This window comes from Thalia democratica, chromosome 9, assembly GCF_965202585.1.
Source record: "Thalia democratica chromosome 9, ktThaDemo2.hap1.1, whole genome shotgun sequence".
Lineage (NCBI taxonomy): Eukaryota > Metazoa > Chordata > Thaliacea > Salpida > Salpidae > Thalia > Thalia democratica.
The window spans coordinates 39,919,358-39,947,267 of NC_139173.1; the positions used below are offsets into that span (position 1 = coordinate 39,919,358).

Sequence of the window (27,910 nt, forward strand, 5' to 3'; positions counted from 1 at the left end):
ACATATAGCGAACTGTAATTATAAAAGTTTACATAACCCAGTTTATAAAAGTTATAAAATTCAAATGAAACACAAACTTTTCATTTAGACTTTATTAAGCTCGTTTAGATTTAATATTGTATTATTCTATACATATATCTACCATACTTACTCACAAAGATTTTATATATAATATTAAAAAAATATTTATTTACTAAAACAGTTTTAATTAAGTTAACCCAAAAATTTTTTAAGTATAAAACATAATGCAGTTTTCAAATGAGAAATTAACTTTTGAGTGTTCAATTAGCAAGCATGTATTTCATAAAAAATTTAATTTTTAAGGTTCGAAAACATACTTACACATAAATGAAAATATGTTTTTATTAACAACAAACAGTTAAGGTATTAAAGGTATCTAGGCAGTAGTTCTAATGTAAATACGACTATTATATGGAATAATACAAAAGCAAACATGCGTTTGGACAATCAAACAAAAACTTTTCCTTTTGTTTGGACAACTTTTGAGTGTTTTACAGCGAGTTTTTAACAAATTTCAATACAAATTTTGTTGCTGTTTTATTCTGTTTAAGATATGAGGTTTTATTCATTTTTAAAAATTTTCCTATTTAGAAAATTTCTTAAACTTTTAATTTTTTTTTAATCATAGTTAAAAGGAATGTTTGAATATTTTATTTTTGAATCTAAAACAGTATTTAGTTGTATATTTTTGGTTGAAAAGTATATAAAAACTTAATTTGAAGTTATCATAAACACTTATGTTTAAAACATTTTAAATTGAATTAACTTAGTTTTGTTTTGTTAGTTAGCATTCGATTGTTTTATTCGAAACATAAAAATGAAACAAAAAAGCAATTAAATATACATAAATACTAAAAAAAGTTGCAAATATTATTTTGTTAAATTATGTTTTTAAACAAAAATTTGTAATAGTTGTAAGTAAAAACCTTATGGTAGATAACCGATTTTTGTATACAGTTATTAGTTTTTAGTAACTAACTTAAAAACAGCTCATATTTTTTTTATAAAATGATAATTCCAGAATCTTTAAACGAATTTGAAGATGAAAATATAAGAAACAAAGAAGAAAAGGTTAGTTTAATTTTAAATTTAACAGTATGAAATATTACTTTTTGATTTTGTTAATAATCTTTAGATTTATTTAAGCACTGACGAGGTCTTTGACCGAAACTTAGTTTGTAAAATAAACTGTTTAAAGAATAAATATATAAAATATTAACTTATTTTTACCCTCATGTGCTTTCTTTTCGTATGAATTTTTTTTTAAATCTTGCACTAAAAATCAACTAGTTTGTAATTTCAAATACATAACAGTTTGCGATGCGTTAAACTGTATTTTGTAAACAAAAACTCTTTTTTACATCGGTCGCGAAACGGAGCTAAGAAACAACTTCAGAAAAGAATTTAAGTTTTAAATCCCGAGCGAGTATATGTATTGATTTATCGCGAAATAGCGGAGAATCGTCGAAGTTTTAGAATAAGCACTAATGAGAGATGTTTTAATCGAATTTTGTCAATAAACATATGTGAAACTGTAAACTCTGGGGTTTTGAGTTGAAATTAATCATTCATATAACAACGATAGTTTTTTAGCCCATAATGCACTTTTTAAACTTAACTTTCAAAAATAACTTGCAGTAATAAACTAAAAAGTATGCTTAAAGTTTTTGAAGAGACAATGAAATTATATTATAAGATTGATTCTCAGAAAACTTAGTTTGCTGAAATTTTTGATTAAAAAATAAAAAAAAATGTTGAGCACTTGAATCTACTTGAATATAATTGTGTTGTGTTTTTTTATGTGGTATGTAAACCTTTGAAAAATATTTCTACAAGCTAAACATAAATTTTGTATAACTCTATATATAATAAAGTTAGACTTACTTTTTATTCTTTGGAAATAATGTAAAAAATTATTCTAAACATTTTTTAAAGCAATGTCTTATGTATACCAGTATTTTAATGATCTGCAAAATTTATGAAGGTTGAAATTAGACAAATACTAAAAAATAACTTTTTTTCATAGAATATATTAACCGACGAGCTTGCACATTTAGAAAATAAATTATCAACTTTAGAACAAAAAGACCTTCTTCAAGTAAGTAAAACATTATAATGTAACTTATAAAAATAACTAATTGGTTGTTCAATTTAAGCTGTACTAGAAACATTTGGAGTCAAAATTCTAAAATTTCATTTAAATTACCGTATTGTTATAGTTAAACATAAGCTAACGAGATTAAAATCAATAAACTTTATATAACTTTAAAAAAGTCTAAACTAGTTACGAAAAAACAAAATAAAATTTTAAAAGTGTTTAAATTGTTATGTTTTGTAGCTCACATAATAAATACCTACGGACGTTAATTGAAAAAATACATCTTTATCAAGTTAAAGTAAAAACAAAACAAAAATTAAGTTTGATCAAATTTTACAGAAAATATTGTTCAAACTATTACTAATATTTTTAATAGGAATTACTAAGCACTGGAAACAGATTGGACGATTTGTATCGTGCTTGCAAGTCGTCAACGTACAAGTTAAAAGACGATTATGACGTCATAACTAAAAAGGCGAAGGTTGTCGGAGTTCTCCACGAATTATATTACAATTCACTTGTTGGTAAGAAAAATTATGAGGAGGATAGAGACAATTTCTTTAAAGTTTGTTTGTTTTAATTATTTGCGGAAAAGTAGCATTAGTTTATTGTTCGTTTGTTGAGAGCTCACAAATTCGATATTTTTATAAATATCTTCACACAAGGTACTTAATTATCTATGCATATTTAAACTTGAGATATTTTTTAGATTTACAGTAACCTCTCGGATCTTTACGCACTCGTGACGTTACGCACTCTCGTTTAGTTACGCATTTCAGAATTCTATAAAATTCAGAAAATAAAATTTTAATTTTTTTATAATAATGTACAAATTAGGTTAAATGTATATTTTTAAACTAAAATATGTTTATGAATGCTAACACACCTCTCTATATCTTTAGACTTTGTAAATTTATGTTCCTTGACTAATTGATAAACATTTAGTTATACCTCAGTATATCAGAAGTTTTGTTAACAATAAGAGATTAAATCAAAATTCTGAAATAAACATGACTGTGTTAAATAATAAAAGTATAATGAATTAATGAGAGTTTAAAACACAAAGAAATAATACAGCAGTCTTGCCCTATATATTAATAAACACCATTTTATAATTGTAAAGAAATACTTAATTATAAATTGAATTTGCTAAGTAGAATAGAATATAAATGTCACATATAAATAAAAATAATTTCTTCTTATTATTAAAATAGTAAAATTATTTCTACTCGTTTTATTATTTTATATAAATTCAAATCAAATCCTTTTTTTTAGTATATGTATAGTTTTATCTGTTGTTTTCATATTTATAAGAAAATAGATAGATAGTTAAAAGTGCCCAGTCTGCTTTTAACTAGAAGCAATATTAAAAAACAGCCATTATAGTGAGTATATTTGGTACCTCTCGTTTCTTTACGATCTCTCATATCTTTACGCACTTTTTCTGTGGACACAATGTGCGTAAATAAGCGAGAGGTTACTGTACAGTAACTTTATCATTTATGTGGTTGAAGTATTTTTCCAAAATGTTTATTTACTTTTATAGTATGTTGTAAAAAAAGAAAGCTTTAATAAAACCAAATTCAGTAACAGTTTACGCATGAAAATATTTTATGATTATAAACCTTTTAGTGCTTAGTAAGTTTTTAAACTTATGAATAGATGTTTTAACAGTTTTGATAAATTTTACTACAATAGTAAAAGAAACGAATTTTTCAAAAAATAGTTGTAAACTTTACCGATTATTAGCACACAAAAATGTTATTTTTGTTGTAAACTATTTTAAACATTATTCTAACTTTTATATATATTCACAGCAAGAGAAGGAATTAGAACAAATGAGAAAAGATTTTGTTGAAAATTCTCAATCCTATGCCTTCGATAATTCACAATATGTAGAATATAATCAAAGATTTAGTAAGGAACGAGAAAAAAATATAAAACATTTAATGGAAGATGTTGAATTATTAAAAATAAAAAATAAGAAACTGAAAGAGCAAGCTAATAAAGATAAACATGAAGTTTGTTTTTGTACTTATTTTAATAAATTTGTATTTTTCTACATATTTATATTAATTAAATTTTTAATTTAGTTCTAGTTCAAATATTTATTTTACTTTTTTGGACATTTTCATAGTAAACTCTGTTTAAACTTAATTTATAAAAAAATCCATTAAAATTTAACTTGTTAACAAATTATTTAAATAAACTTAAAATAGTATTATATTTTAAGGTCATTATTTAAAAAAATAACTTATTTGTGTATATAAGTGCTTATACATTAATAATTAATTAACAAAGTTAAATTTTAAAACTTAATATTTTCATATACTTCAAATTATATTTCAAATATTAAAAGGATTAGATTAAATACCAACATACAAAGTAATTTAATAATATTCCTGACAAACTTTTGGCTTATTTATATACAATGTAGTTTTTTGTTTAAGCTTTTTATCAATTCGTTATATGATATTATGGTGTTTTCATACTTGGTTGAAAAAGTATTGGAATTATATCAAATACTTTTGTTTTAATATAAAGGTTTTTAAGTATCAAAAAACTTAAAAGTAAAATTGTCTTAAATTTAGGGATGTAAAAATAATAAAGTTAACCGAAGATTGACTAGATTTTTATTTAATAAATCGATCCAAAATTTGTTGAATGAAAATGTCATAAATGAAAATGTTGATTATTAGCGGAGAGTAGCAAGCAGACAAAGACGATTTTTGACATTTAATAATAATACAGTAGTTTTATTTGTAAAGATTAAAACTTCAAAAAGAAAAGAGTATATCTAGGTATGAAATAGATACGAACAAATATATTAAAAACACAAGGAGCCTTTAATCTATAAAAAATTTACTTATTAAATTTAAGATATTATATATAACTGAAATTAGGAAAAGCCAAACTTTTTGAATACTTATACCAAAGTTTACTAAGTTCAGAGCTAAAAACTAATAAAAAAACATCTTAATAATGGGAACTTATTTCACGGGTTTTAAATAGCAAACTAGTATATATTTCATAAGTAAGATTTTTTGTCAAACTTTTATATTCAAAATACAAGTTTTTTGGTTTATACGAAGTTGTATAGATCCAATTTTTCATAAAATTTATAATTACTTATTTAAGCTTCTAAGATTTTTAATTTAATAAGCTCTAGTTTATTTATGACAAATTTGAAATAAAATTTTAACATATTTAAGCTAGTTTCGTATCAAACTCAATACTATGAGCAAAAACGAAAAATAGAAAATTTAGAAGAAATAAACAAAAATTTGAATCAAAAAATAGAAAACTTGGAAAAAGTCTTCGAAGAGGAAAAAATTGAAAAAGAAAAACTCATTTGTGATATAAACATTTTAAATGGTAAAATTTATATAAACTAATTATTTCTTATCTAGAAGTGTTTTGTGATTAATTACAAACGTATATCACCATATGGCATATTTGAATTATATCAATTTCAGGCGAAAATAAAGAATTGCAAAATAAATTTCACAAATCTTCAGAGAATATTAAGGTGGCTCAAAATAAAATTAAAGAAATTTTAATGCAAATTGAAAAGATAACTAAAGAAAAAGAAAATTTAAAAGAAAGGTTTGCATTTGTTAATTAACTAAATTTAAAAATTTTTACAACCATATAATACGCGTTAATTTTTTTGTGCTTTTATGTATACTTTTACAGATAAAGATTAACCTTTTGTTTAGGAATTAGTTAACTAAAAATAACTTGGTATTCACCATTCAAATTAAAGAAAGCCTAAAAAAACTTTTTAGAGCTCAAACATTATGTCTTTTTTTTAATTTATAAAGTTATTAAACAAAGTATTTTACGAAATTAAATACATAACTTTCATAACTAAGAAAAATCAATTTAGCTTAAATAGAGCAATTTTCTTTTGTGGAACTTTCTGCCAAATATTTGTTTAACTTTCCACATGAATAAGCAACTACCAACAAAAAAAAGTTGTGTTAAATTTTATGTTTATTGTGATAACATAGTTAATGTAAACTCACTGAAAAAAAAAAAATACGTTTACAATATGTTGTAATGGTTAAAAAGTTTATATAATTTGTACAGTATTATACCTTTTAATTTTATTAAAGGTTTAAAAAAATATCAGTATTATTGACTTTACAAGTCTTTATTTCTATACCTTATAAAACATTTGAAATTTCTTTTATAGTTTGTACATACATATTATACCATAATTATTTAATTTTATTTACTTTGAGTTCATCAAAGCTCTAATGAAAACTAATAGAGAAATTTACAGGTTTATGAAAAAAGCTATGAACGGTATATAGGTTTTTATAAGTAATTCTGATAACCTCATCTTATCATTGAAACAATTTTATTTAAAGGTGGTCTTATATTTTATATATGTTATGTATATATCCACAAACAAAACATAAATTGATTTATTTGAAACCCAAAGTAGATTATCTTCACTCTGCGAATATTTTAAGCTCGAATTTAGGGAAAAGTTTGCTTTATAAAAACACAAAATATTTTGTATATTCTGCGAGCGTTTAAAAGACAAACTAAATATTCGAACTAATAAATTATTCAGTGATGCGGCGGTCTGGTTTCCATAGCAACGTTTTGTTTATGCCGATTAAAAAGATGTTTTGTTTATTTTAGCTTCAAGACACGTATCAAACAAATGACGATAGTAATAAACATTAAACATTTTGTATACGTGGTTTTGTGGTAAGCGGACATGAATTAATAAAAGCAAATAAGATTTTTCAAAGATATAAATAAAATAAAGTTTTACTTTTTAAAAACAATGTTTTCATGTATACAACTCATTTTTATTGACTTTTATTATGTTTTCAAATAAACAAGTGATATAAGTACTCCTGTGTTTTTAATGAGAGCACTTAAAGTTTAATTACGCAGTAATTACTATATTACTGCAATAAATTGTAACGACCAAAAAAACACATTTGTACTTAAATTCAATTGCTATTAAGTCTTAAAAATTCTTTTAAAGACTTTCAAAACATAAAAACAAAATACAAATTAAACTGTTTACTGCTAAAAATACTTAATATTACCTAATAAATACTTTTAATGGTTTGCTTACGAACTAACCTGTAAAATTTGTGTAAAATTTTGATAATTTAAGAAACAACAAGCAAGCATTTTATTTTGACAAACATAAAAACAAGTTCAGCAAATTTAAAAATAAAAACTCAACTTTACAGCTTCTAGCTTTAAACTAACAAAGTCAGCATTTATTATTATTAAAAAAAATTGTTAACAATATATTTTGTAAAGCCATTTTATTGTTATTTCAATCTACGGATATTACTCTTTTGTTAAGTTTTGAAGTCATTTGCCTTGTTAAAACTATTGAATATATCTAAATAAAATTTCAGTGTTTATCAAGATTTATAAAACAAACTTTGAATTTCAAAGAATGCTTATATAAAACAATTTTTTGTCCTATAAGACTCTTTAGTTAAAATAAATCTCAGGAAATTAAAAGAAACATATACGAAGACAATTATTATCTCTTTTAAGAACTCTATTATAACAAGCCAAAAGTATGAAGCGAATTTAAAATGCTTATTTAACTTTTTCAACAAACTTCACAGATGCGACCGTTTTGAACTTTATACCGTGGAATTAGAAAAAGAGATTGAGAAATCTAGACAACAACAACTTATAAAAGCTGAAGAAAATAAAAAAGCAACTGAAGAACTTATACAAGAAATAAAGTTGACAAAAGAAAAAATGAACAAGTTGCAGAAAGTAAATTATTCTACAATGTTAAGAAATCAACAACTACATGAAAAGTATGTTTTCGTTTTAGTGTTAATTTAATATTATTTATATTTTGCGCTTTTCTAGCGTTTTTAGTCACTTTTGTCGATTTACTAGTAAAAATCTAAACCATAATAAAAAAAGTTAGATTTGTACAAACTGTTATACTACAATTTATCAATTTTTTTTCAAAATAGTTGTTTTTTGATTCGACCAATTGTGTTTATGTAAAATAATCTAACATTACAAATGTAGAAAACGTTATAAACAAGTTATGGATATAAAATATATTTTATCGTATTTTTTGATGTACACAAATAAAAGCGAGTTTATGCATGTTAGCAAAAAATTCAATTCAGTGTTTTCATTATTTTTAATATAATAAGAAAAATTATAAAGAAAAACACATCAATTTTAAGAGTTTTAAACAAAAAGTTTATGCCTTGAAGTATTTCACTTCAACATTTTATGTTCATATTCGACAAATAAAATTCAAATTAAAGTTCGACAATCGTTCTACAAAGTAATAAAAAAACAATTATTATCAAATTGAATTTGTTTCACTTGATCTCAAGCGTGAATAATTTTGTATTTTACCAACAAACCTAAAAGACCTACTTAATATTTGTCTATACTTGAATAAACTCAAATTTAAAACATTTATTTCTTGTAATTTGTTGTAAAACATGTGATTACAAATTTATTTTATGTTGTATTCATCTGCTATTCTAAACTATAAATAAAAGTTTAAATTTTGAACTTATTAATACGTTTTACATCGAATTTAAAACCTTACAGTGTATTTTATAACTTTGTCTAAAGTTTCCATCAAACCTGTATTATTTAAATCTTTTAAAATATGTTATTTTAGTAGTCTGAATTAAAAATATTTTAATTCAAGTTTTTTTAGAATGACTTTTTGTGTCAATCAAGTTATATGTCCAGACAAACAAAATTAAGTAAAAGTAATATATTAACGTAATCTAATTGTTTTTTATAGAGATTTAATTAAATTAGAACAAAAAATAATCAAGTGTTTTAAGTTTTAGCGGGCTATTTCAAAACCGTTATAAATGATTAAAAAAAAGTTTTAAATATGGTGAAAATAATATAAAGAAATTTTTTAAACACGTTTTTTAAGCACAAAACAAATGAGCTAGTTATTTTTGTTTATAAATGTAAACTTTTACTTATAAAAAAGAAAAAGTTTAAAACTAAAGTAAGAAACTAATTCAGTTGCGTTTTCAGTTTGATGCTCATGCAAAATTTAAAAATATACAAAAGTTTTGAAACGTATCAAAGATAAATTAAATAAATTTATTGATTTTATCAAAAAATTTAAGGCTCAAAAAAGCGAATTTCGAATTAGAAGGAATGAAAAACTTTAAAGCAAACTGTTTGGTCGGAACTGAAAAAATTAAAAAAAGAAATGTCCATCTGAAACAAGAAAAACTACATCTCATACATGAGGTATTATTACGTCACAAAGCAAAACTATTGAATTTACCCGCCAAAAGTTGATACTACGAATATTTGCTAATAATCTTGACTTTCAATGACTCATCCCAACTAAATTAATTATCTTTTGCCATTTTGATTAAATTATTTTGTCACTTTAATTAAATTAGTTATATCTCAAGGGATCTATTGCGGTCGATCAAAGATGTTAAGCTGACATTTTTATAACAATATTTCCGACGCTCTTAAGTTTTAACTAGCTCATAATTTTTAAATTTTCTTTAAGTAAGTTATTCGATATATTGTCTTACTTAAACTAAAGTTAAAGAAATTAACAAGTATAAATAAAATTAAAAATCAGTACAAAAATTTATAAAGCTTTATTTAAAAATTTTAGGTAGTCGAAATGAAACATGACTTTTTGGAAGACAGAAAAAGAATTCTAAGTGCAGGAAAAATAAACACAAGACTAAGAAAGGAAAATGACGATTTAAAAGAAAAGGTAAATTTATTTTGTTGTAATTTTACATACACTTTTTTTTTGTTGTTGTAAGTTTTAAATCATTGTACAGCCTTCAAAAATAGATCATTTAAATTTGAAAAAGTTGTAATACAAATAGACAATGTAATATTTTATTATGAATTTTGTGCTGTTAAAACATTAGTGCAAGAAACAAAAAAAAACAACAAAGAATAGTGCAAAGTTCAGCATATGTTTCATACAAACACCTGTGACTAAATCAAAATCTGTATATAAAAAAGTTTTTTGTATTAAAAGTAAAAAAAAAATTAAACAAAAATGTTTACTGAACTTAGACGCACAATACAAAGAATACACAATGACGTGTTTATTAAAATAAACAAAAGTTATATCCATAAATGGAAAAGAGAAAAAAAGTTGCGGGGTTCCAATTACCTCAAAACATCACGCAAAATTCTCAGGTGAAATTATTGAGAAATGGGCTCCAAAAAACTTTCTAAAAATAGAAAGTCTGAAGCACTGTTGTTTCTCCCCATTAAAAATCTTGCAACAATAGAAAGTGAATTGATGCTTGAGACAAATTCGTTTGGTCTCGACAATTTGTTTTTTTCAATTCTTTTTGTTTGGAAAGCAAACAAGAAAACAAAACAAATTTTGTATTTTCTGCGTTAGACGTGATTAATTGTTAGACTTTTCAATGATAAATTGTTGAATGTTCTTCTTACTTGAATATATTACTAAATGACTAATTAAATACTTTATTTGAAATTTTGTTTAAATGAGAATATTTCTTTTTAAGTTATATAAGTTACAAATAAAGTCCCTTTTAAACTTCTGAATATAATTTTAAATGATATACCATGCAACAAAACATATGTTTTTTACTTAGTATAGACAGCAATTAATGTTTAAAACAAAATTTTTAAAAGCTACAATTTCGACCGAGAAGTTAAGTCTACCTGTAAAGTCAACATTAAACATTTGTTTAATTTTTTTTAATTTTTACTTCTATATTAGTTTTTTTTTTAACTCTTAAACTTAATGTTTATAAAATTTAAGCCAAGTTAGATGTAATAAAAGCAAAGTTGAACTTTATTACCTTAACTATATAATAATTTGCATCAGTTTTCATCAAATCATTAAATTTTGTTAGAGAGTTGTTTATAAGAATCATCAGCTTTACAACTAAATTATCACAAACTTATTATTTTACTTTGAAACTTTTGAACACTTACTTTTACTAAAGTTTTTAAGTATATTTTAGCTGAAATGTTTATCCAAGTTGTTATGTTCTTTTTAAAAATAGATTATGTTTTTTACTGATTTTTAATATTTTGTGCAGATTATTATGTTGAAAGAGAATCGTTCGGCATTCGAAATGTTGGAAGACGCGAGACATTTGAGGGTCGAGACAGCTAACAAGTTCACATTGAACAAAAGTTGCAACAGCCGAACAACAAGCAGAATACTCAACACAAGGCCTTCCACAGTCAGTTGTGACGTCACAATAAAGCTCTTGTGACGTCACAATGCATTCAGGTGCTCGTGAGATCGTTCAACCGTGAAATTTTGCGCCTCTCTACCTTTTACAACTGAAAATTTTACTTTTGTATTTTTTACTTCAATTTCTGCCTTTTCACTGCGAAATAAAACTTTATTTTGAAATTCATTTGTTTTTTATTATTTCAATTGATTTGCGGTTTTTTATTGGAGCGATATTTGTTGTATAAAAAAGTTTCCGGCCTATAATTTAAATTAAAATAATATTCAGTTTATTAGGAAATGCACTTATTATATGCGACATAAAATCATTGTTTATTTTTATTTTTTTATGCTTCTACAAAATTTTCACTAGACTACTTATGATATGGGTAATTTAAGTGCATTAAAGCCTCAGAAAATCTTCAGAATTTAGTGAAATAATTGGGTGTAACCGTTAAATTTTTACTAAAAGCTTTATGGCTATCTGAGCGTAAAAATTGATAAGTAAAATTTAATACTAACTAGACTTTCTTGTTCAAATAGTTTTTCGTTTACTTAAGGAATTACAAGCTTAAAAACCTTAAAAGTTATCATAAAATTATTTTTATCCAAAATCTGGCTTTTAATCTGACATATGAATTAATTAAAACAAATTTATTAGTAATAAAACAACTTTTTACTTGTAAAAACAAGCATTAACCTTTAAATAACCCAAAGAAACAATATAACTTAATAATACCTGAAAGCTGTATAATTTTCTGAGAAAAGTGCAGAGTAAAAATGTATAATTTAAGTAATTTAGGAAGCAAACCTTACTATGTATCACATTCTACTACCTATTTCGTTATAAGTAAGAAAATTTTTATTTTTCTCAAAAGATTTAATCACAAGCTTTTGTATGACTGATCAAGTTCTCATTTAGCTTTACTGATTTGAGTTTGTTTTATTCAAAACGCGTCAATTCTCAAAAAATAAAATGTTAATTTAACTACAGGTAACTTCATTCAGATTATATAAATCTTTATCTCTTCAGAAACTATCAAAATTTCAACTCATAATTTTTGTTAAAGTAGTACAATTTTCAAAACTAAAAATACAATTAACAAAAATTATTCAAAATTTTTAAAACCTTAACACAATATTTGGAGTGTGATAAACATCCTATGCAAGCCAGCCGAATATGTTTATTTTTAAACACTTGTAATAACAATTGCTAAACTTCTATAAGTTGTAACTGTATAATTTGTTTGTGTTTTAACACCTGGAAAACTATAAAACCCGTTTCATTTAGTTTTAATTAACTTTCAGGGGTTAAAGTTTACAACTTGTAAAATTTCAGAATGAAGTTTTTTACGACAAGCGAATTAAATTTTCTACTATTGTTTTCTCACAAGCGTGGTATAAGTAAAATAATTAAATTTATTTTTTGCCTTTATTTTTTGCCAATTGCTAAACTTCTATAAGTTGTAACTGTATAATTTGTTTGTGTTTTAACACCTGGAAAACTATAAAACCCGTTTCATTTAGTTTTAATTAACTTTCAGGGGTTAAAGTTTACAACTTGTAAAATTTCAGAATGAAGTTTTTTACGACAAGCGAATTAAATTTTCTACTATTGTTTTCTCACAAGCGTGGTATAAGTAAAATAATTAAATTTATTTTTTGCCACAGGTCACGTCTTAAAGATTATCGTTTATTTTTAACGCCTAAATAAGAAAATACTCTAACTTTGAAGTTAAGAAACAATTATTTTCTAATTATATATTTACTATTGAAGAAACTTTTGATGGTTATTGACTTTCATAAATTATGGTTATAATTTTGTTGGACAACTTATTTTCAAAAGTTTTCCTCAACATACTCTTAGTGTTAACTTTGATACATATATCAAACTTTTAATTATAATAAATAAAACAAGAAACAACTTTTTTATCAACTAACGAATTTATTAATGTACCAAACAAAATTCAGACACTTAATTTTTGTATCGTATAAAAAACAAGCACCTTTTTTATGAGACACTTTTTCTGTAGCAACCTATTTGTTTTAAACGGCAAAAATGTAACAAAAGGAACATAATTTAGACACAAGAAACATAATCAGAAACAAATTGGAAACACTAATTAAAAAGAAGAATGTGTAATTTAAAATAGAATGTATGAAAGAAACACAATTTGTAGCAAGAAGTTGTAACGTTTTTTATGTGTAAAAATTTTGTGTCGTTTTCAAATAATTCACAATGTCTAAAATAATAAAATATTTAAATCAGGAATAAAATCAGCTAAGTCATTTCTGTACAATCCTTCTAATATAAATGACTGACTATTTACTCTTATAAGAGGGAAAGTACCCTCCTTATTGTTACCATGGCAACTCAGTTTTCTTCCTCCTGTTGCGGTTGGTTACCGTATACGTCAGCAATCTTCCCGAATCGTGGCCCCCATTCGTGCAAGTAATCGTAGTTGTGTGACCCTGTTGTTAGGGAAGTTGTTGTCAGGGAGAGTTAAGCAGGGTAATAAAGATTGAAATTCATATTTGTAATACAAAATTCGTAAGATTATAAAAAATAGTTTTATAAATAGTAACAAACCATCAGTGGTTCCGGTGCCGATAGATGTCAGGCTTCCCGCTTCGGAACCGACGCCTTCGAAGTCGAAAACCAACAAACTGTCGAACGGTGGCGCCCCTGAGTCCCCGTCAGCAGCATCCTTCGCCTGTTCATTGGTTAGAATGTTTGAATGGAGGGTTTTCATTGGTTAATAATTTGAGTAGAGGGTTTTTGTTAATTTAAGTATTTTGATGAATTGGTTTTAATCATGATTTTCCAAAACTCGTTTTTATAATAGCCCTCCTTGACAGATATTTAAATAATTTTTGTTCCCTTTATTTAATATTTTTTTCTTTAGTAGATCCCTTTACTTTTTCGCAAACTTACTGGTTACTACCGCTAGAATTTTGACAATAAAGGTGATAATGATCACTTTGGGGGAAATCCTGTTTAACGCCCCTTGGTAGCAAGAATCTCCCCTAAATATACGATAATGCACATTTTAAGAAACCCTTATTTATCTGGTTGTTGTTTAATTGTATACGGTTGTTACTTAGACAACAGATTTTCTTATTTTATTGTTCTTAAATATAAAAAAATGCTTTACCAAGTCTCTAATATCAATTAAACTCTTTTTTTTTTCTTATATTCACTTAAATTTTTAAAAGATTATCAAAAACCAAATACTTGATAAAACCGGATTTAAAATAAGTGCTGATGTTTTTACAAGTCATAAAATTCACACCGTAATAAAAACATCAACGGTTGTAAAATAAAATTTTCACACAAATTATTTTTCTCTCAACGTAAAGCATATGTAAGATGAATTTCACTAAGTGCCTCAGGCTACTAACAAATTAAAAAGTGAGACAATTTTCTAGAAACATTTTCACATTTTACAACTTTTAACGCTTGCTAGTATTTCTTGCATGGATTTTTTAAACATGATAAAGCTTTAATCAATGTTACTTAATAAAAAATGCTACTAGTTAAATAGTTCATTATGCTTTATTTTGAAAGTTTGATATAATAGTCCAATTTTTAATATAAAACATTTTAAAAATAGATATTTTATGTAAACTTTTTTAAATAACATTAAAACTATATTAAGTTAATAATAGAATATTAAAAACATAAATTAGTAAGAATATATATATTGTGATATGTATAACAAATACGGAGCTAATAAACAAGATGTATAAGTTATTAAACAAGCTATACAAAACAATAAACAACATATTAACACATGTTAATATGTAAAAAGGTTAGTTATATTAGTTTGTTATACATGTGATGTTATAAATTAAATTATATCTAGTAATACATTTAAATTTTGGAAAACCAACAAAACAAAGCCCTAGTTATAAAAAAATATATATGGTAGACAATAATTACAAGCTATTTTAAAACTTGTAGACAAAAAAAATATATATTTATTTTTATTCAATATGTTTTGGAATTAAGCCATGTATGTGCTTTTAATAAACCATTATTTTACTTTAATTGAGGTTTAATATTAATAAAGCTATAAAAAAACTCAAACAGTTCTTACTATCTTTACATTGAGTCTAAAATTGAATAAGACTTAAAAATAAATACACTAAATAAGTTTTTTTTTTCATTAAGACCCATAAAATTAATTATTGATTAGTTTTATTGAAAACCATTTTATTGAACGTGTTAAAAGCGTTGAATAAATCTATTAAAAAATTTATTGATTATACTGATATAAGCAAATAATTGAAATTATTAGAATAGTTCAGATTCAAAGTTTATTTTTAAACTTTTAAAAAATTATTTTATTCTACCGGCCGGTTTATTGATTGAAATAAAATCGATAATTTTTTGCAGAAATTTATTATAATTTCAGTAATATAATTTATTAACTTGCAACTTGCGTTATCCATCATAGTAAATAGTTTTTTACATTGTACTTTTAATTTTTTTATATATTTTTACTTTATCAACCCTATAAAACACTTGTGATAAACTTTTTAAAAACTTTCATTTAAAACAGTATTTTTTTAAGTTGTCACTTGATTGAAATAAATGTTTTTTTTGTTAAATACACAAAGACCAAACAAAACCTTTTTAAATTTATTTTTATAAACCATTGTGCGGTTTTTACCCACCAAAAACAATATTTTTTTAAAACTGTTTAATAAATCTCATGATCATAATATTAAATATCAACTTATGATGATTATTTTTGCAACTAAAAACAATGATCTTAAAACATTTTACTACTTTACTATATTTTTCTAGACTTAAAAATTTTTTAATATATATCATATTAGTTGCTGTAAATCTTCAACTAGAATATTCATGTTTCCTTATATTATAAATTATTAATGTTTTATGATCAACTTGTAGTAATTAATTTTAATAAAATACTGCTTACATTGTTAACTAGCTTGAAATGGTGTAAACTTATAGTATTGATTTAACTAACATCATTGATATATTATTTAATTCTTCATTAATATAATAATTTAACTAACATCATTGATATATTTAGAAACATCAGTTCCTTCAGGCAGATTGTACATGTCAGCTCTATTAAGTGGTTTTTCGTGAACCAAATAATCAGGATTGTTCAGGATTCCAATATCAAAATCACCCTGAAATATTATGAGAATGTTTAATAAAATCTTTATTTCAGTTTCTGTAATTTAGTAAATAAATTTTCACACTAATTCAAATTAATATTTTTGAAACTTTATCACTAATTGGTATATGATGATATATTAATTCTTGGCTCCTTCAATTGTTATTATCGACTGCTTGTAGACAAAAAGTGTTTTTATACTTATTTATAACTTTTTGAATACAATATCAGAGAAATAGACTTTTGTAGTCACCAGAACTAATAGAAAGTTTATAAAGATTATGTACCAGACATTTTATTAGTTACATGCAAAAAATGCTAACTTTTTTTATCTAGTTGTTTTTTAATAAAACTTAAGTTTAATAAGGCTTTAAGAAAGCTTTTAATTTATTATTTATACCTATACATAAATCAGTAAAAAAGTTCAAATTTAATATTAACCAGTTTTACAATCTTTTTATTATTAACTGAAGAATATAAGCTTGTCAATAAGTTTGCAAATAAACATTTAACACTTTTTTGATGACTTTTAATTTATTTTACAACTTCTTAAAGCTGATTTATAAGATTTTAAAAAGTGTTATAAAAAATTTATAAACATACAGTAAAAATAAATGCTGACTAAGTTAATAAGCTCTTGTAAAATACATAGTTGCTTATTTAAACTTTTTCTCCAAAACTTTGCAGATTTTTGAAGTACATACTGTAAATTTTGTGAGAAAAGTTTTAGGTTTTCTTTTCTGTAAGTTTTTTGTCACTTCAACTTTTGTGTTTATATAAAGAAAGTAAACAAATAAGAGCTATAAAAAACCAAAAAAAGTTTTTACTGAAATTTTAACAAATTGTTTACAACTTTTTGACAATAATATTCAATTTCACAAAGAAAATTATAAAAAAAATTGTTTTTAAGGAACAATTTTGTTCACGGATGGCAAATTTGGTGATTTAACGGATAATTTAACAACTGAAGTGATTATTACGTCATAATTGTGAGTTAACGGACCAAATAAGGCGACTTGTTCATCACAGGTAATAGACTGCTGGTTTGAAATTAAATATTATATTCGATGTTTCATATAAATGAGTTTTAAGAAATGAAAATATTAATTGTCAAAAGAAAAATATATTTATGATTTTATAACTCGGCTTTAAATTGAATAATAAAAAAGTTTTAAAAACTTATAAATAAATAAGTAGTTAAGAATTGACATTTATAACGTATTGTCAAAATAATTTATAAACTTACATCTGTTATTTTTTTAAAACAGAAGGCATTTCGTGTTTAGTGTCAATTAAAAAAGGATCAAGCACTTAACTTTATTAAAAACAAACAACTAATTTAAACTGATTATATCAGGCGAGAAACTTCTAGACAATTCAAAAAGAACTTTAAGTGTAATTTGATTATTTCAAGGAAATTTTAATCAAGTTGTGTGAAAATTAAATCTTTTCAAAATTATAAAGCGTGAGTTTATTGAATCATTGAAATTTTTATTTCAAATTAGCAATATAAATATTATACATCACTCCTATTTAATGTAACTTATTAAATGTCATAAAGATGAGCGAACATATTTTATTATATAAATTAATGTTTGTTTGAAAACAAAAAAATTAATAAAATATTGTGAAAATTATTTTTCCGTTACTTTCGTTGAAATATTAATGAATATTTTGGCCAAGCTGCAAAAACTTGCCAAATAAAAATTTAACTGTTAATTTGTGTTAGGTGTGAACTAAATTCAAATTATACTTTTTTATCTTGTAAAAACAATTAATTTAATTTTGGTTGCCAAAAAAAATGTTGTATAACTTTAGTCTTTAATTTTTGCAGTTAAAAACGTTTTGATTTGAAGACAAACGAAACTTTGTTAATTTTTATTATTTAACTTTAGTACTCAGTTAAACTTAATTATCATTCTAAAATGAATTTGCTAAATTACTATTTTAGCAATGTTTTTACAAACTGTAGCTTGCTGGTAATTTTAGGGAGTATAAATTTATTTTATTTATTTGTAGAATTACCTGTTTATAGTGGGATAAATTCTCATAACAATTTGTTATGTATAAATCTCATTAACATGAATTTATACACCTAATGTTATTTTTATAATATGTTTTTATACCATACCAAAGATATAAAACATTTATATACATTTTTTTAATGAAGGAGAAATGAGCTTTTTAGTGAATCTCTTGATTTCCGAGAAAATTGAAAAAAATTTGTTCTGTTTGATTCAGAATTTTTTTATAACAATCAATATCAAATAAAATATTTTTTTTTTAACTGGCTTATAATTAATTAATTTAGTTTTAAGAGCCAATGTTATTTTCTGTAAAAATGTTGGACCTCTTTAAACTTCTTTTAAAGTAAATTTAAAGATAAATAAAAACAAACATTATCTTCTTCGCCTCCTCCCTCAATATTAACTTTATTGATGTGCTCTCTGATGTCGTCTTCATCATACAAAAGTTGTTTGCTGTCTTCGGCCTGTCTTCTGCGTTGGTACACAAGCGCCACCACTATGATGCCTATTTGTTTGTATTTAATTAAATCCGGATACTAGATCAAAATTCTTTACTTTAATATCTTTTTTTAATGTTTATAGGTTAAATATTAAAAAATACTTTATATATATGTATAAATATACTTTTTAAAGAAACTATTAAGAAACTAAATTTGTAATAAAAAGCTACCAGCTATTTTGTTGTATCATTAGAAATAAAATACTCATAAGTAAGTATCAAATTTTTTAAGCTTTTAATCATTAATTTTATTTTCAAGCATATAAAGCATTTTAATTAGCACAGCAAGCATTTAGAAAATCATTAGTAAATTAGAAAAATTTAATGTTCCTAGCATTCACTAATTACAAAGCCATTAATCACATAATTAAAACAAATAAAATAAGCGGTTTACGAAATCACCATTAAGTTATAAGCCTCTAACAACTTAATCGTTTTATAGAAAATAAAAATTAATTGAAAAAATGTTATCTTTAATCTAACTACAAAATAATATTAAACAATTTATCCTTATATGGACACTCAAATCGAGTGTATTATGACGTCACTGCAACTAACAGACGAGTGCCATGGCAACTACAACGGCAATGATCCACGTGATTGAACTACCAGAAGAAGCTAAACCGGCAATTTGACAATTTGGTATTCTATCACTTCCGCAACTATATAATTATTTGTTAGTAGCTAAATCGCATTGTTAGTATATGTTGATTGTTAAGCATGTATCATAATATCGTGATGTTAATATGATTAATATATAGCTTACATTTTGTTAATTAAAAAGCATGTCCACCTGATAACACACTCTTTTGCAAGAAATTTCGGACACATATATTGGTAAAACAGGAATTTATTGTGGACAAGTTTACTTAGATTTCTGAAACCCATTAATTCTTAACACACTTTGTCTCAAGAATTAAATCTTGGACAAAAAGTAGGTGTATGTGTTCAAGTGAGCCAAAAATTCTGGTTAATTTCTATTATTACATTTGATAATGTCTTGCTTACTTGATTTGTAGAAATCTAAGGAACTTTAATTGATAATGAAATATAATTTTCTTATTCAACAAGAGCAATGAAATAACCAGTTATTTTAAATTGATGAAGGTCAAAACGTTGATTTAGTAGCAAATCAAATTTGTTTTAGTATCAAAATATTAATCAGCTTTTCAGCTGTAAAAGTTTTTTAAAATGTCATAAGTCTTAGAACAGAAATAGAACTGATTTAATTGTTTACTACTAAAACAAGCTAACAATCATTTTGTTTATCTTTATAAATATTCACTAGAGTGTAAAAAAAGTTGACATTAGTTTTTATTATTGCTTTAAAAATTTAAGCACACACTTATATATTAGCAAACCATGCTTAAGCTTTTTATTTGAAGCATTTGTAGTTTTCAAAAACTATTTGCATATGTACTGCTAAAAAGTGGTATAAAGCAAGATCGAAATTCCAGTTTTTTGTTGCAGCCACGTGAAAAGAAAAAAGAAATGTTATCATTCGATTAGAAATTCAATTATTAGTTTTTCACGAGTTTCAGACTGGTTGCATACTCACTAATAAGCAAGAGAAGTCCTAACAAAACTCCGATAAGGATGAGATAATTGAAACCCCCTGGAGCTACAACTGCTTCCCTACACACTGAGTTTTCATCACATCTGATTTATTAACACATCTGATTTATTAACACATCTAATTTATTAACACATCTGATTTATTAACACATCTGATTTATATTTGTATTTTGGTAAAACAGTCATACTTTATTGGTGAGAAAAGTAGAAAGTATTTTTGTTATCTATCTTAATAAAAACTCTATAACAAGTTGTTAAATAGTCGTACAAATATTTGATATATTTTGAAAACTCAATATCATTGGTTAGATTGAAAAAAATTTCACCTTAATTTTCAATAAAAATGTCAAATATTAAATAAATATTCAAACCTGCAAGCTCTAACGGTCAACTCAGCAGTTAAAGATTGTTTGGGAGTTCCCGAATCAGAGATGATTATTTTTTGCTTGTATACTTTATCAACTGTATAAGCAGGCAACGCTGGAATAACCCCAATTGTTGTGTCGTTTTCTGTAATAAATAATAATCCTTAAATTAATACTTTAGTTGTGCAATCATCTTAAACTTTGTAGGAACTTAAAACAGATATTTCAAGCAAGCAGCTTGTAATTAATAACATTTAAATCATATTCAAGGCTAAAATATCGATCATCTGCTAGTAGCTAATATATATATATATAAGGTAATTGCAAACCAAATTCTAATCTGAAGTATTTATCATCTACTAGTATATTACAAACCATATTCTAATCTGAAGTATTTATCATCTACTAGTATATTACAAACCAAATTCTAATCTGAAGTATTTATCATCTACTAGTATATTACAAACCAAATTCTAATCTGAAGTATTTATCATCTGCTAGTATATTACAAACCAAATTCTAATCTGAAGTATTTATCATCTACTAGTATATTACAAACCAAATTCTAATCTGAAGTATTTATCATCTACTAGTATATTACAAACCAAATTCTAATCTGAAGTATTTATCATCGGGGTACAACTCGAATGTGAATGGTCCCTGGTTGGATGGACCGTCGATGTCTTGTACGTGGAGTGTGGTGATTGAACCTATCATCTGATCTTCATCGTACTGATGACACATCGACACGTCCCAACCCTCGCCAACTGGTTTCGGTGCGTTGTCGTTCTTATCGCCAATTATGACGTCATAATACACGTAGTTGGTAGCTCCTTCCTCTGCGATTGTATAAAAAAATTAATGGGAAGTTATGGAAAATTATTTAATTAAGATAAATATGGAGTAATAACTCAATTTAAGATTAACTTAATAGTAATGTTTTATTAAAACACGTAAAATACATGTATAAATACTTTATAATATTTTATTTTAAATAACAAACTGTCAGTTGCGGAGATTTGTATTTTGTAGACACCATCGATAACAGCAGAATTTTCTCGATCGAGGGGCTTTTTGCTGCTAATTTCTCCTCTTTTGCTGATTGTGAACCAGTTGAGAGGGTCGTTTGTAATGTTGTAACTGAAATAAATAGTTACAAAAATGTATAAAGTTTGTAATGTTGTAACTGAAATAAATAATTACAAAAATGTATGAAGTTTGTAATGTTGTAACTAAAATAAATAATTACAAAAATGTATGAAGTTTGTAATGTTGTAACTGAAATAAATAGTTACAAAAATGTATGAAGTTTGTTATAAATAAAATTACAAAAACTTATTAAGTGTAAAATATTAAACATGTCATGAACTTTACATAGGTCAGCTACTAGTAAAAGTGAAAATCCACGTAAAAAACTACTTGATTGTGAAAAAGTACTAAGTTGATTATGAAAAGCGTTTAAATGTAATTCTATACTTTAATAAAAACATTTAAAGGCCAGGGTTACAGTTTAAGATAATTAAAATTTACAACCATAGCTTTTGAAAGATTTTCAAACATAAAGTGGATTATTAATCAGGGAAAATGTACAATTTTAATTTAGGATAGAAAACATGATTTCAAGCATAAAAAAGACTGATAATAATTTATCTCATAAAGTATCTTTTTCAAATTTTGTCACCCTTGAAATTTTTAAACTACCCTAAATTGAAAAATATAGTACCACCCATAAAGTAACCACCTATTATGACGTATCAACTATATTATGACGTAACAATCACCTGACAAAATCCTGCCCTTCATCCTCGTCAACAGCAACCACACTGCCAACAGCTTGTCCGGGTTCTCCTTCCATAATATTTCCCTGGTACGATTCAGTGTTCTTGAATACAGGAGCCTCATTCACATCTTCAACATCTATTATCACTGCGAATTCCGTCTGTTTTTGAAAATAAATATAATAGTGTTATATTTATTAGTATTTTTACGTATCTATAAAAGTTCTATAAATTACTAAAAAATTCTATATAAGCTTTATATTAAAATAATAATTATATTAAAGTATCTTATAAAATTTTAGTAAATTTTAGCAAATATTTTAGTAAATATAAATATCTTTTAATCTAATTCCTTCATATAAGCATCAATTGACAAAACAAATGGTTTTTTAGATTTATCCAAGTAATATTAGTTATTTTATTTTGAAATTAGATGAACTGTTTAATAATAATAAAAATAAGTTTTGTTGAAAAAATAAATCTTAAATATTTTGCATTGAATATACAACTTAAGCCTTTATACAAAAAATGGTGAAAAAAAAACTTATAATAAATTATGTTCAATTAAATTTAACTTTTTATATTCAGTTTAAAAAAAAACATTGTTTTTAGTGTGAAAATAAGTTTTTATTTACCACATTAAAACCACATATTGACAACTTTTCAAATTGTGAATAAGGTCTCGTGGGGATAATAACAAATTGAGCTGTAGTAAAATATGACCTTAATAACCTTTGTGTGCTCATAATTAAATTAAACTTGTAGTGAAATTTGTTTACATTTTTATTACCATGTATTGTTTTTTATACAAATTAACTTGACTGTTTCTAGTTTTAGAGCAATAATAATATATTTTTTAAACGTTTTATAGACTATATAAAAAACTAAATAATAGTAAATAACTAAATATATTTTCATAAAAAAACTAGAAAATATAAAATTGAGCTTGTATATCAAATTAATAAAAACTGTTCTCGTTAAACAAATATTAAATAAAAATATCTTAATAAGATAAACTTGTAAAAAAAATTATTTATCAAAATAAAACATATTTTATAGCAATTTGTTTACTGAACTATTTTTAGCTTTGATTTAAATTCAACTTTATCAAAAAGGTAAGCTAATTTTTTTACAATAATATTTTATGACAAACTTGATATATGTGAGCATCAGCATTGGTTGCATCCTTGTTGAAAGCTCTTATTTTCAACTTGAAGTTCTTTTCCCCGTGTTCGTAGTCAAGCGGCTTTTTCACCACAATCGTTCCCTTGCTCGCACCATTTGCACGGGGCACAGATTCAACTTCGAAGTGACCTCCATCGTTGCCATCTACTATCATGAAAGTTACCTGAAATTTGTTTCAAATATTATTTAAAAAATTTAAAATAAAAGGGTAAAATACTGTGCAGTTGAGTTTTAATTATTAAAGTTTAAGATTGCTGAATTTAAATGAACTTTTTAATCTCATCATGTGTCAACCAATGTCAGGCCAGATTGATAAACAGTAAATTTAATTGTCTTAGGTTAGCTACATCTGATACCCACTATACCACATGCCAATTGAGCAAACTAGAATGGTAATAATAAAATGAAAAACTTAAAGTACATTTGTTGAAATTTACCAGTTGTGTGAATTATAATTTAAATAAACAATTATACCTCACTGTTAAGACCCTCATCGGCATCAGTTGCTTCAAAGGTGAGCACAGAAGTACCAACGGATGCCGACTCAACAACCGAACCCTGATGGGTGTTTCCACCCACAATCACCGGGGCATGATCGTTGGCATCAAGCACGTCAATCACCACATCATGTGTTGATTCAAAGTAAGACCCTGTTTATTTTACTTGTATTATTCTCCTGCTAATATTTGTGAGTCTACTAAGTAGATATAATACTATTTGATTAGTTTTAACAGAAATCAGCAAACAGCGCACTTGAATTTTCACTGTAACCAATTTTATTTTATTTTTTATTTTTAAATTAATGTTATCTTTATAAGATTTTCTATAATTTGTTTTCTATTCAAAAAAAGGTAAAAAATAGGTTTTTTAAAGCATATTAAAACTGTTCTTTTTTTGACCTAACAACCAACAATTACTTCTAGTAATTAACAAAATATGCATTAAAAATTATAATTTTTAACAAAAAAAACAATACTATAAATTATTCTGAACTAACTTATGCCTGTAGCCTTGGGCCAATCTCTGATCCTAACTTGAAACTTTATCTGACCATTACTCTTTTCTCTGTCCAGTTCCTTGTTAACTGAAAGGTTTCCGTCTGCATCAACAGAGATCAAATCATCAGGGTCTGTTCCCTCAACTTTTGTGTAGACTATTTTGTTGTACTCATTGGTTGATGTTTTCAACTCATTTTTCTCAATATCACCTCCAATGTACGAGAAGCCAACATCTGCGTCAGTTGCAACTATCCTGTGAAACTTCTTTCCTGTGAAAATTTACATGATATTACAAATTAGCATATCAAAATTAGCTATACTTCTAATTTATATACAAAACAATAAACACAAGAAATTTAGATTATAATAAAATAGATTAAACTACAGTTAAAAGCGTATCATTTTGTTCATCCCAAACTTACAAACTTACTAATAGTACAAATAATTTTCATCACAAAAACTACTTTTAATAGAAAACAAACCGATTGCTACATCCTCCTGCACAGAAGCCCTGAGAGTTTTTTCATCAACAACGGGGGGTTCATCGTTTATGTCTCGGACCCACACTGTTACCGTGGTGTCCGTGACATAATTGCCCTCACCGTCGTAAGCGTTCAGTTTGTACCTCAGGATGTCCATCTGTAAACAAAATTTAAAATTTTGAAGACATTCTTGATCACAAGTTGAGAAATATAACTGTAACCTGCATACCATACTCTAAATTCTATTAGAAATTGCAGACAAAAATGTCAAGAAAACAAGTTTATTTAAAGTAAAACACATTACAAATATTAAATTAAATAAGTTAAACCGTTTCTCTATCCAGAGGCTTGACTTGTATCATGTTACAGCCTGATTTTGTGATTAAACCACCGTTTTCAAGTTCAAAAAAGCTCAAAAGGTCCTCGCGTTGACCAGGAGGCCTCTCCAGTCCAAATGTTTTGATATCATCGTTTTCATGGCTAAGCTAATAAAAATAAAACAATTTGCAATTGGTTTTCTTCACCTTGTTAAATAAATAATTTAATCAAGCATTTTTACCTCAAGTAGAAATTTTGTAACAGATGCCTATGACTATATCTAAGTTATAAATACTAAGTAAGCATAACTGTATAAAATTCTATAGCACAAAGTAATTATAATATATAATTCTACTTATATAGAAAATAATATGGTACAGTAAACTAAATCACCTTCTACAGGCTTGAAGGGCTTTTAAATACTTAATTGAGAATAATTAAATTCTAAATTCAAATATTTGCAATAAGCTGTATATATATATATATATATATGCTGAGTTTTTAAGTTTTTAAAAAGACTAAAAAAGTTAAGTTAACTTTTGAGTAAAAATCGAAATCAAACTGTTTAACAAAATTAGTTATAAAATAAGAAAATATCGGAACTAAATCACTAAATTACACCCAAGATCTATAGAAAACTGGCCTGAGATTTTATAAAAAATACAAAACTATCCTGAGATTTCTATTAAAAAAGCAAAGTGTCCTGAGTCAGCCTGAGTTTTCATTAGTATTTTTTAAATACAATCTGTCCTGAAATATCTTGAGTATACTGAGTGTCATGCAACCCTGATATATATATAAGTTTCTATTGTAAATACCTTACAATTTTTACAAAAAAAAAAACAGTATAATAAAGCTTTTTTGTGAGTAATTTATAAAACTAACTATTATAAAGTCAGGTATGAGAGTTGAATCTTCATCAGTTTCAGCAATAACTTTTTCAAACTTGAAGTTACCATCACCTGGAATCAACGCTAATTGTACAAAAGTATTTTTTAATTAATGCATTAACTTTTGCAAGGATTAATCAACAACATATTTTTTATTGATTATATTTGATTGTAAAACTACATTTTCAATACAACAATAATCTAATAGTTTTTGAAGCTTGTATAAGTTAATTAGTATAAACTTGTAGATGTGTTTATTAAAAAAATACACCCACAAATTTTTTGTTATATACAAAATTTAAATAAATTTATTAACTGTAACTAGTTTTCAATGTAAACTAATAAATTATAAACTAAATCTAACCATTACACCCCAGCATGTAGGTGGCAAGAACCTGTTAAATAAAAAATAAAACTCTTAAAATAATACTACAAGGTTTTAAGTGAGTTTTAGATATTAAATTAACTTTGAAAACATTGCTATGTTACCAAAAAATCTATGCACAACAAACCCATATATTTTGTAATAGTATAATTGGCTTTTAAAAATTATACTAAAATTTTTAAAATGAAAGACTACTAAGTCATTATTTCTTAACAAGTTTTTTGTTATATTAAAACAGATTCCAGACCATTTTCAGCACATACTTTTATTTAGATTATAATATTTCTTATCTTTAATCCACTTTAAGCTATCATTCAATTATATTCACTAGAAACTGATGATGTAATTTCAAATACTAATATTTTATCAGCTACACCATTACTAAATTGACATTTGAAATTATAAACTCTCATCTTAATCAACAATTCATGTTGTTTTATTATTATAAGCTATTATAGTACTAACCACAATAACCTTGAAAAGTCAAACAAATTAACTTTTGTTCAAAATGACAACCTTTAAAAAAAATTTAAATGTTTCTTAAGTAGTGATATTGGTCAACAAACATTATTAGCTGAAATTACCAGTTTCAATAAAAACTGTAAATAAACAAAGGTTAAGAAAAATTATGGAGCTTAAATTTGGGCAAATCTGCAATAATAAAACTATCTAATTTAATATTTTAATTTTCATATTGGTAAATAATTCACATGAAATGTTTAGATAAAACAGTGAAAGTGTAATAAAATTAATACAGCTATACAAAATATTTTTCAATTAGGCAAAACTCACTGTGAGCCATAATACAGTTTTGAAAATGTTCATCACCGGCTTGTATTTAGTTATTATTTAAAATTTTCTGTAGAAATAAAATTTTATTTTAGTAAAAATTTAAATTTCATAAAATTCTAAAAGTAGAATATTT

The 27,910-nt window shown here is 24.8% G+C and overlaps 2 protein-coding genes across 4 annotated transcripts; one reads left to right on the forward strand and one right to left on the reverse strand.

Annotated features, from left to right (window-relative positions):
- The first annotated feature begins 1,014 nt into the window (after positions 1 to 1,014).
- Positions 1,015 to 11,504, forward strand: LOC145844245 (uncharacterized). 2 transcript variants are annotated; one of them, XM_082951620.1, is made up of 10 exons: positions 1,015 to 1,092; positions 2,048 to 2,119; positions 2,496 to 2,684; positions 3,937 to 4,140; positions 5,332 to 5,494; positions 5,596 to 5,725; positions 7,738 to 7,938; positions 9,250 to 9,376; positions 9,762 to 9,866; positions 11,188 to 11,504. In XM_082951620.1, the coding sequence occupies exons 1-10, from the start codon at positions 1,030 to 1,032 to the stop codon at positions 11,365 to 11,367; spliced, it is 1,434 nt and encodes a 477-aa protein (XP_082807746.1). In that variant the 5' UTR covers positions 1,015 to 1,029; the 3' UTR covers positions 11,368 to 11,504. The 2 variants fall into 2 exon arrangements, with proteins under 2 accessions (XP_082807746.1, XP_082807747.1); XM_082951621.1 differs by having other exon boundaries at positions 5,608 to 5,725.
- Positions 11,505 to 13,258: 1,754 nt separating this feature from the next.
- On the reverse strand, positions 13,259 to 27,866 carry LOC145843771 (cadherin-10-like). 2 transcript variants are annotated; one of them, XM_082950995.1, is made up of 17 exons: positions 27,778 to 27,866; positions 26,965 to 26,995; positions 26,596 to 26,672; positions 25,722 to 25,877; positions 25,393 to 25,549; positions 24,910 to 25,179; positions 24,387 to 24,562; positions 23,881 to 24,075; positions 22,731 to 22,888; positions 21,953 to 22,089; positions 21,555 to 21,788; positions 20,956 to 21,094; positions 20,568 to 20,668; positions 18,882 to 19,015; positions 16,377 to 16,496; positions 13,918 to 14,041; positions 13,259 to 13,799 (listed from the first exon to the last, which is right to left on the reverse strand). In XM_082950995.1, the coding sequence occupies exons 1-17, from the start codon at positions 27,808 to 27,810 to the stop codon at positions 13,702 to 13,704; spliced, it is 2,340 nt and encodes a 779-aa protein (XP_082807121.1). In that variant the 5' UTR covers positions 27,811 to 27,866; the 3' UTR covers positions 13,259 to 13,701. The 2 variants fall into 2 exon arrangements, with proteins under 2 accessions (XP_082807121.1, XP_082807120.1); XM_082950994.1 differs by lacking the exon at positions 20,568 to 20,668 and adding an exon at positions 19,568 to 19,671 and having other exon boundaries at positions 27,778 to 27,865.
- Positions 27,867 to 27,910: the final 44 nt, after the last annotated feature.

What these genes read in the sequence shown, in the direction of transcription:
- LOC145843771 (XM_082950994.1), bottom strand. Translation starts at nt 27,810, where the DNA reads ATGAACATTTTCAAAACTGTATTATGGCTCACA. An exon ending in TTGACCGTTAGAGCTTGCAG is followed by an intron (nt 19,672 to 20,955) that starts GTTTGAATATTT and finishes ATAATTATATAG; the next exon opens with TTGCGGAAGTGATAGAATAC. An exon ending in CGGCACCGGAACCACTGATG is followed by an intron (nt 13,800 to 13,917) that starts GTTTGTTACTAT and finishes CCCTAACAACAG; the next exon opens with GGTCACACAACTACGATTAC.
- LOC145844245 (XM_082951620.1), top strand. Translation starts at nt 1,030, where the DNA reads ATGATAATTCCAGAATCTTTAAACGAATTTGAAGATGAAAATATAAGA. An exon ending in TAAGAAACAAAGAAGAAAAG is followed by an intron (nt 1,093 to 2,047) that starts GTTAGTTTAATT and finishes TTTTTTTCATAG; the next exon opens with AATATATTAACCGACGAGCT. An exon ending in TGATATAAACATTTTAAATG is followed by an intron (nt 5,495 to 5,595) that starts GTAAAATTTATA and finishes TATCAATTTCAG; the next exon opens with GCGAAAATAAAGAATTGCAA.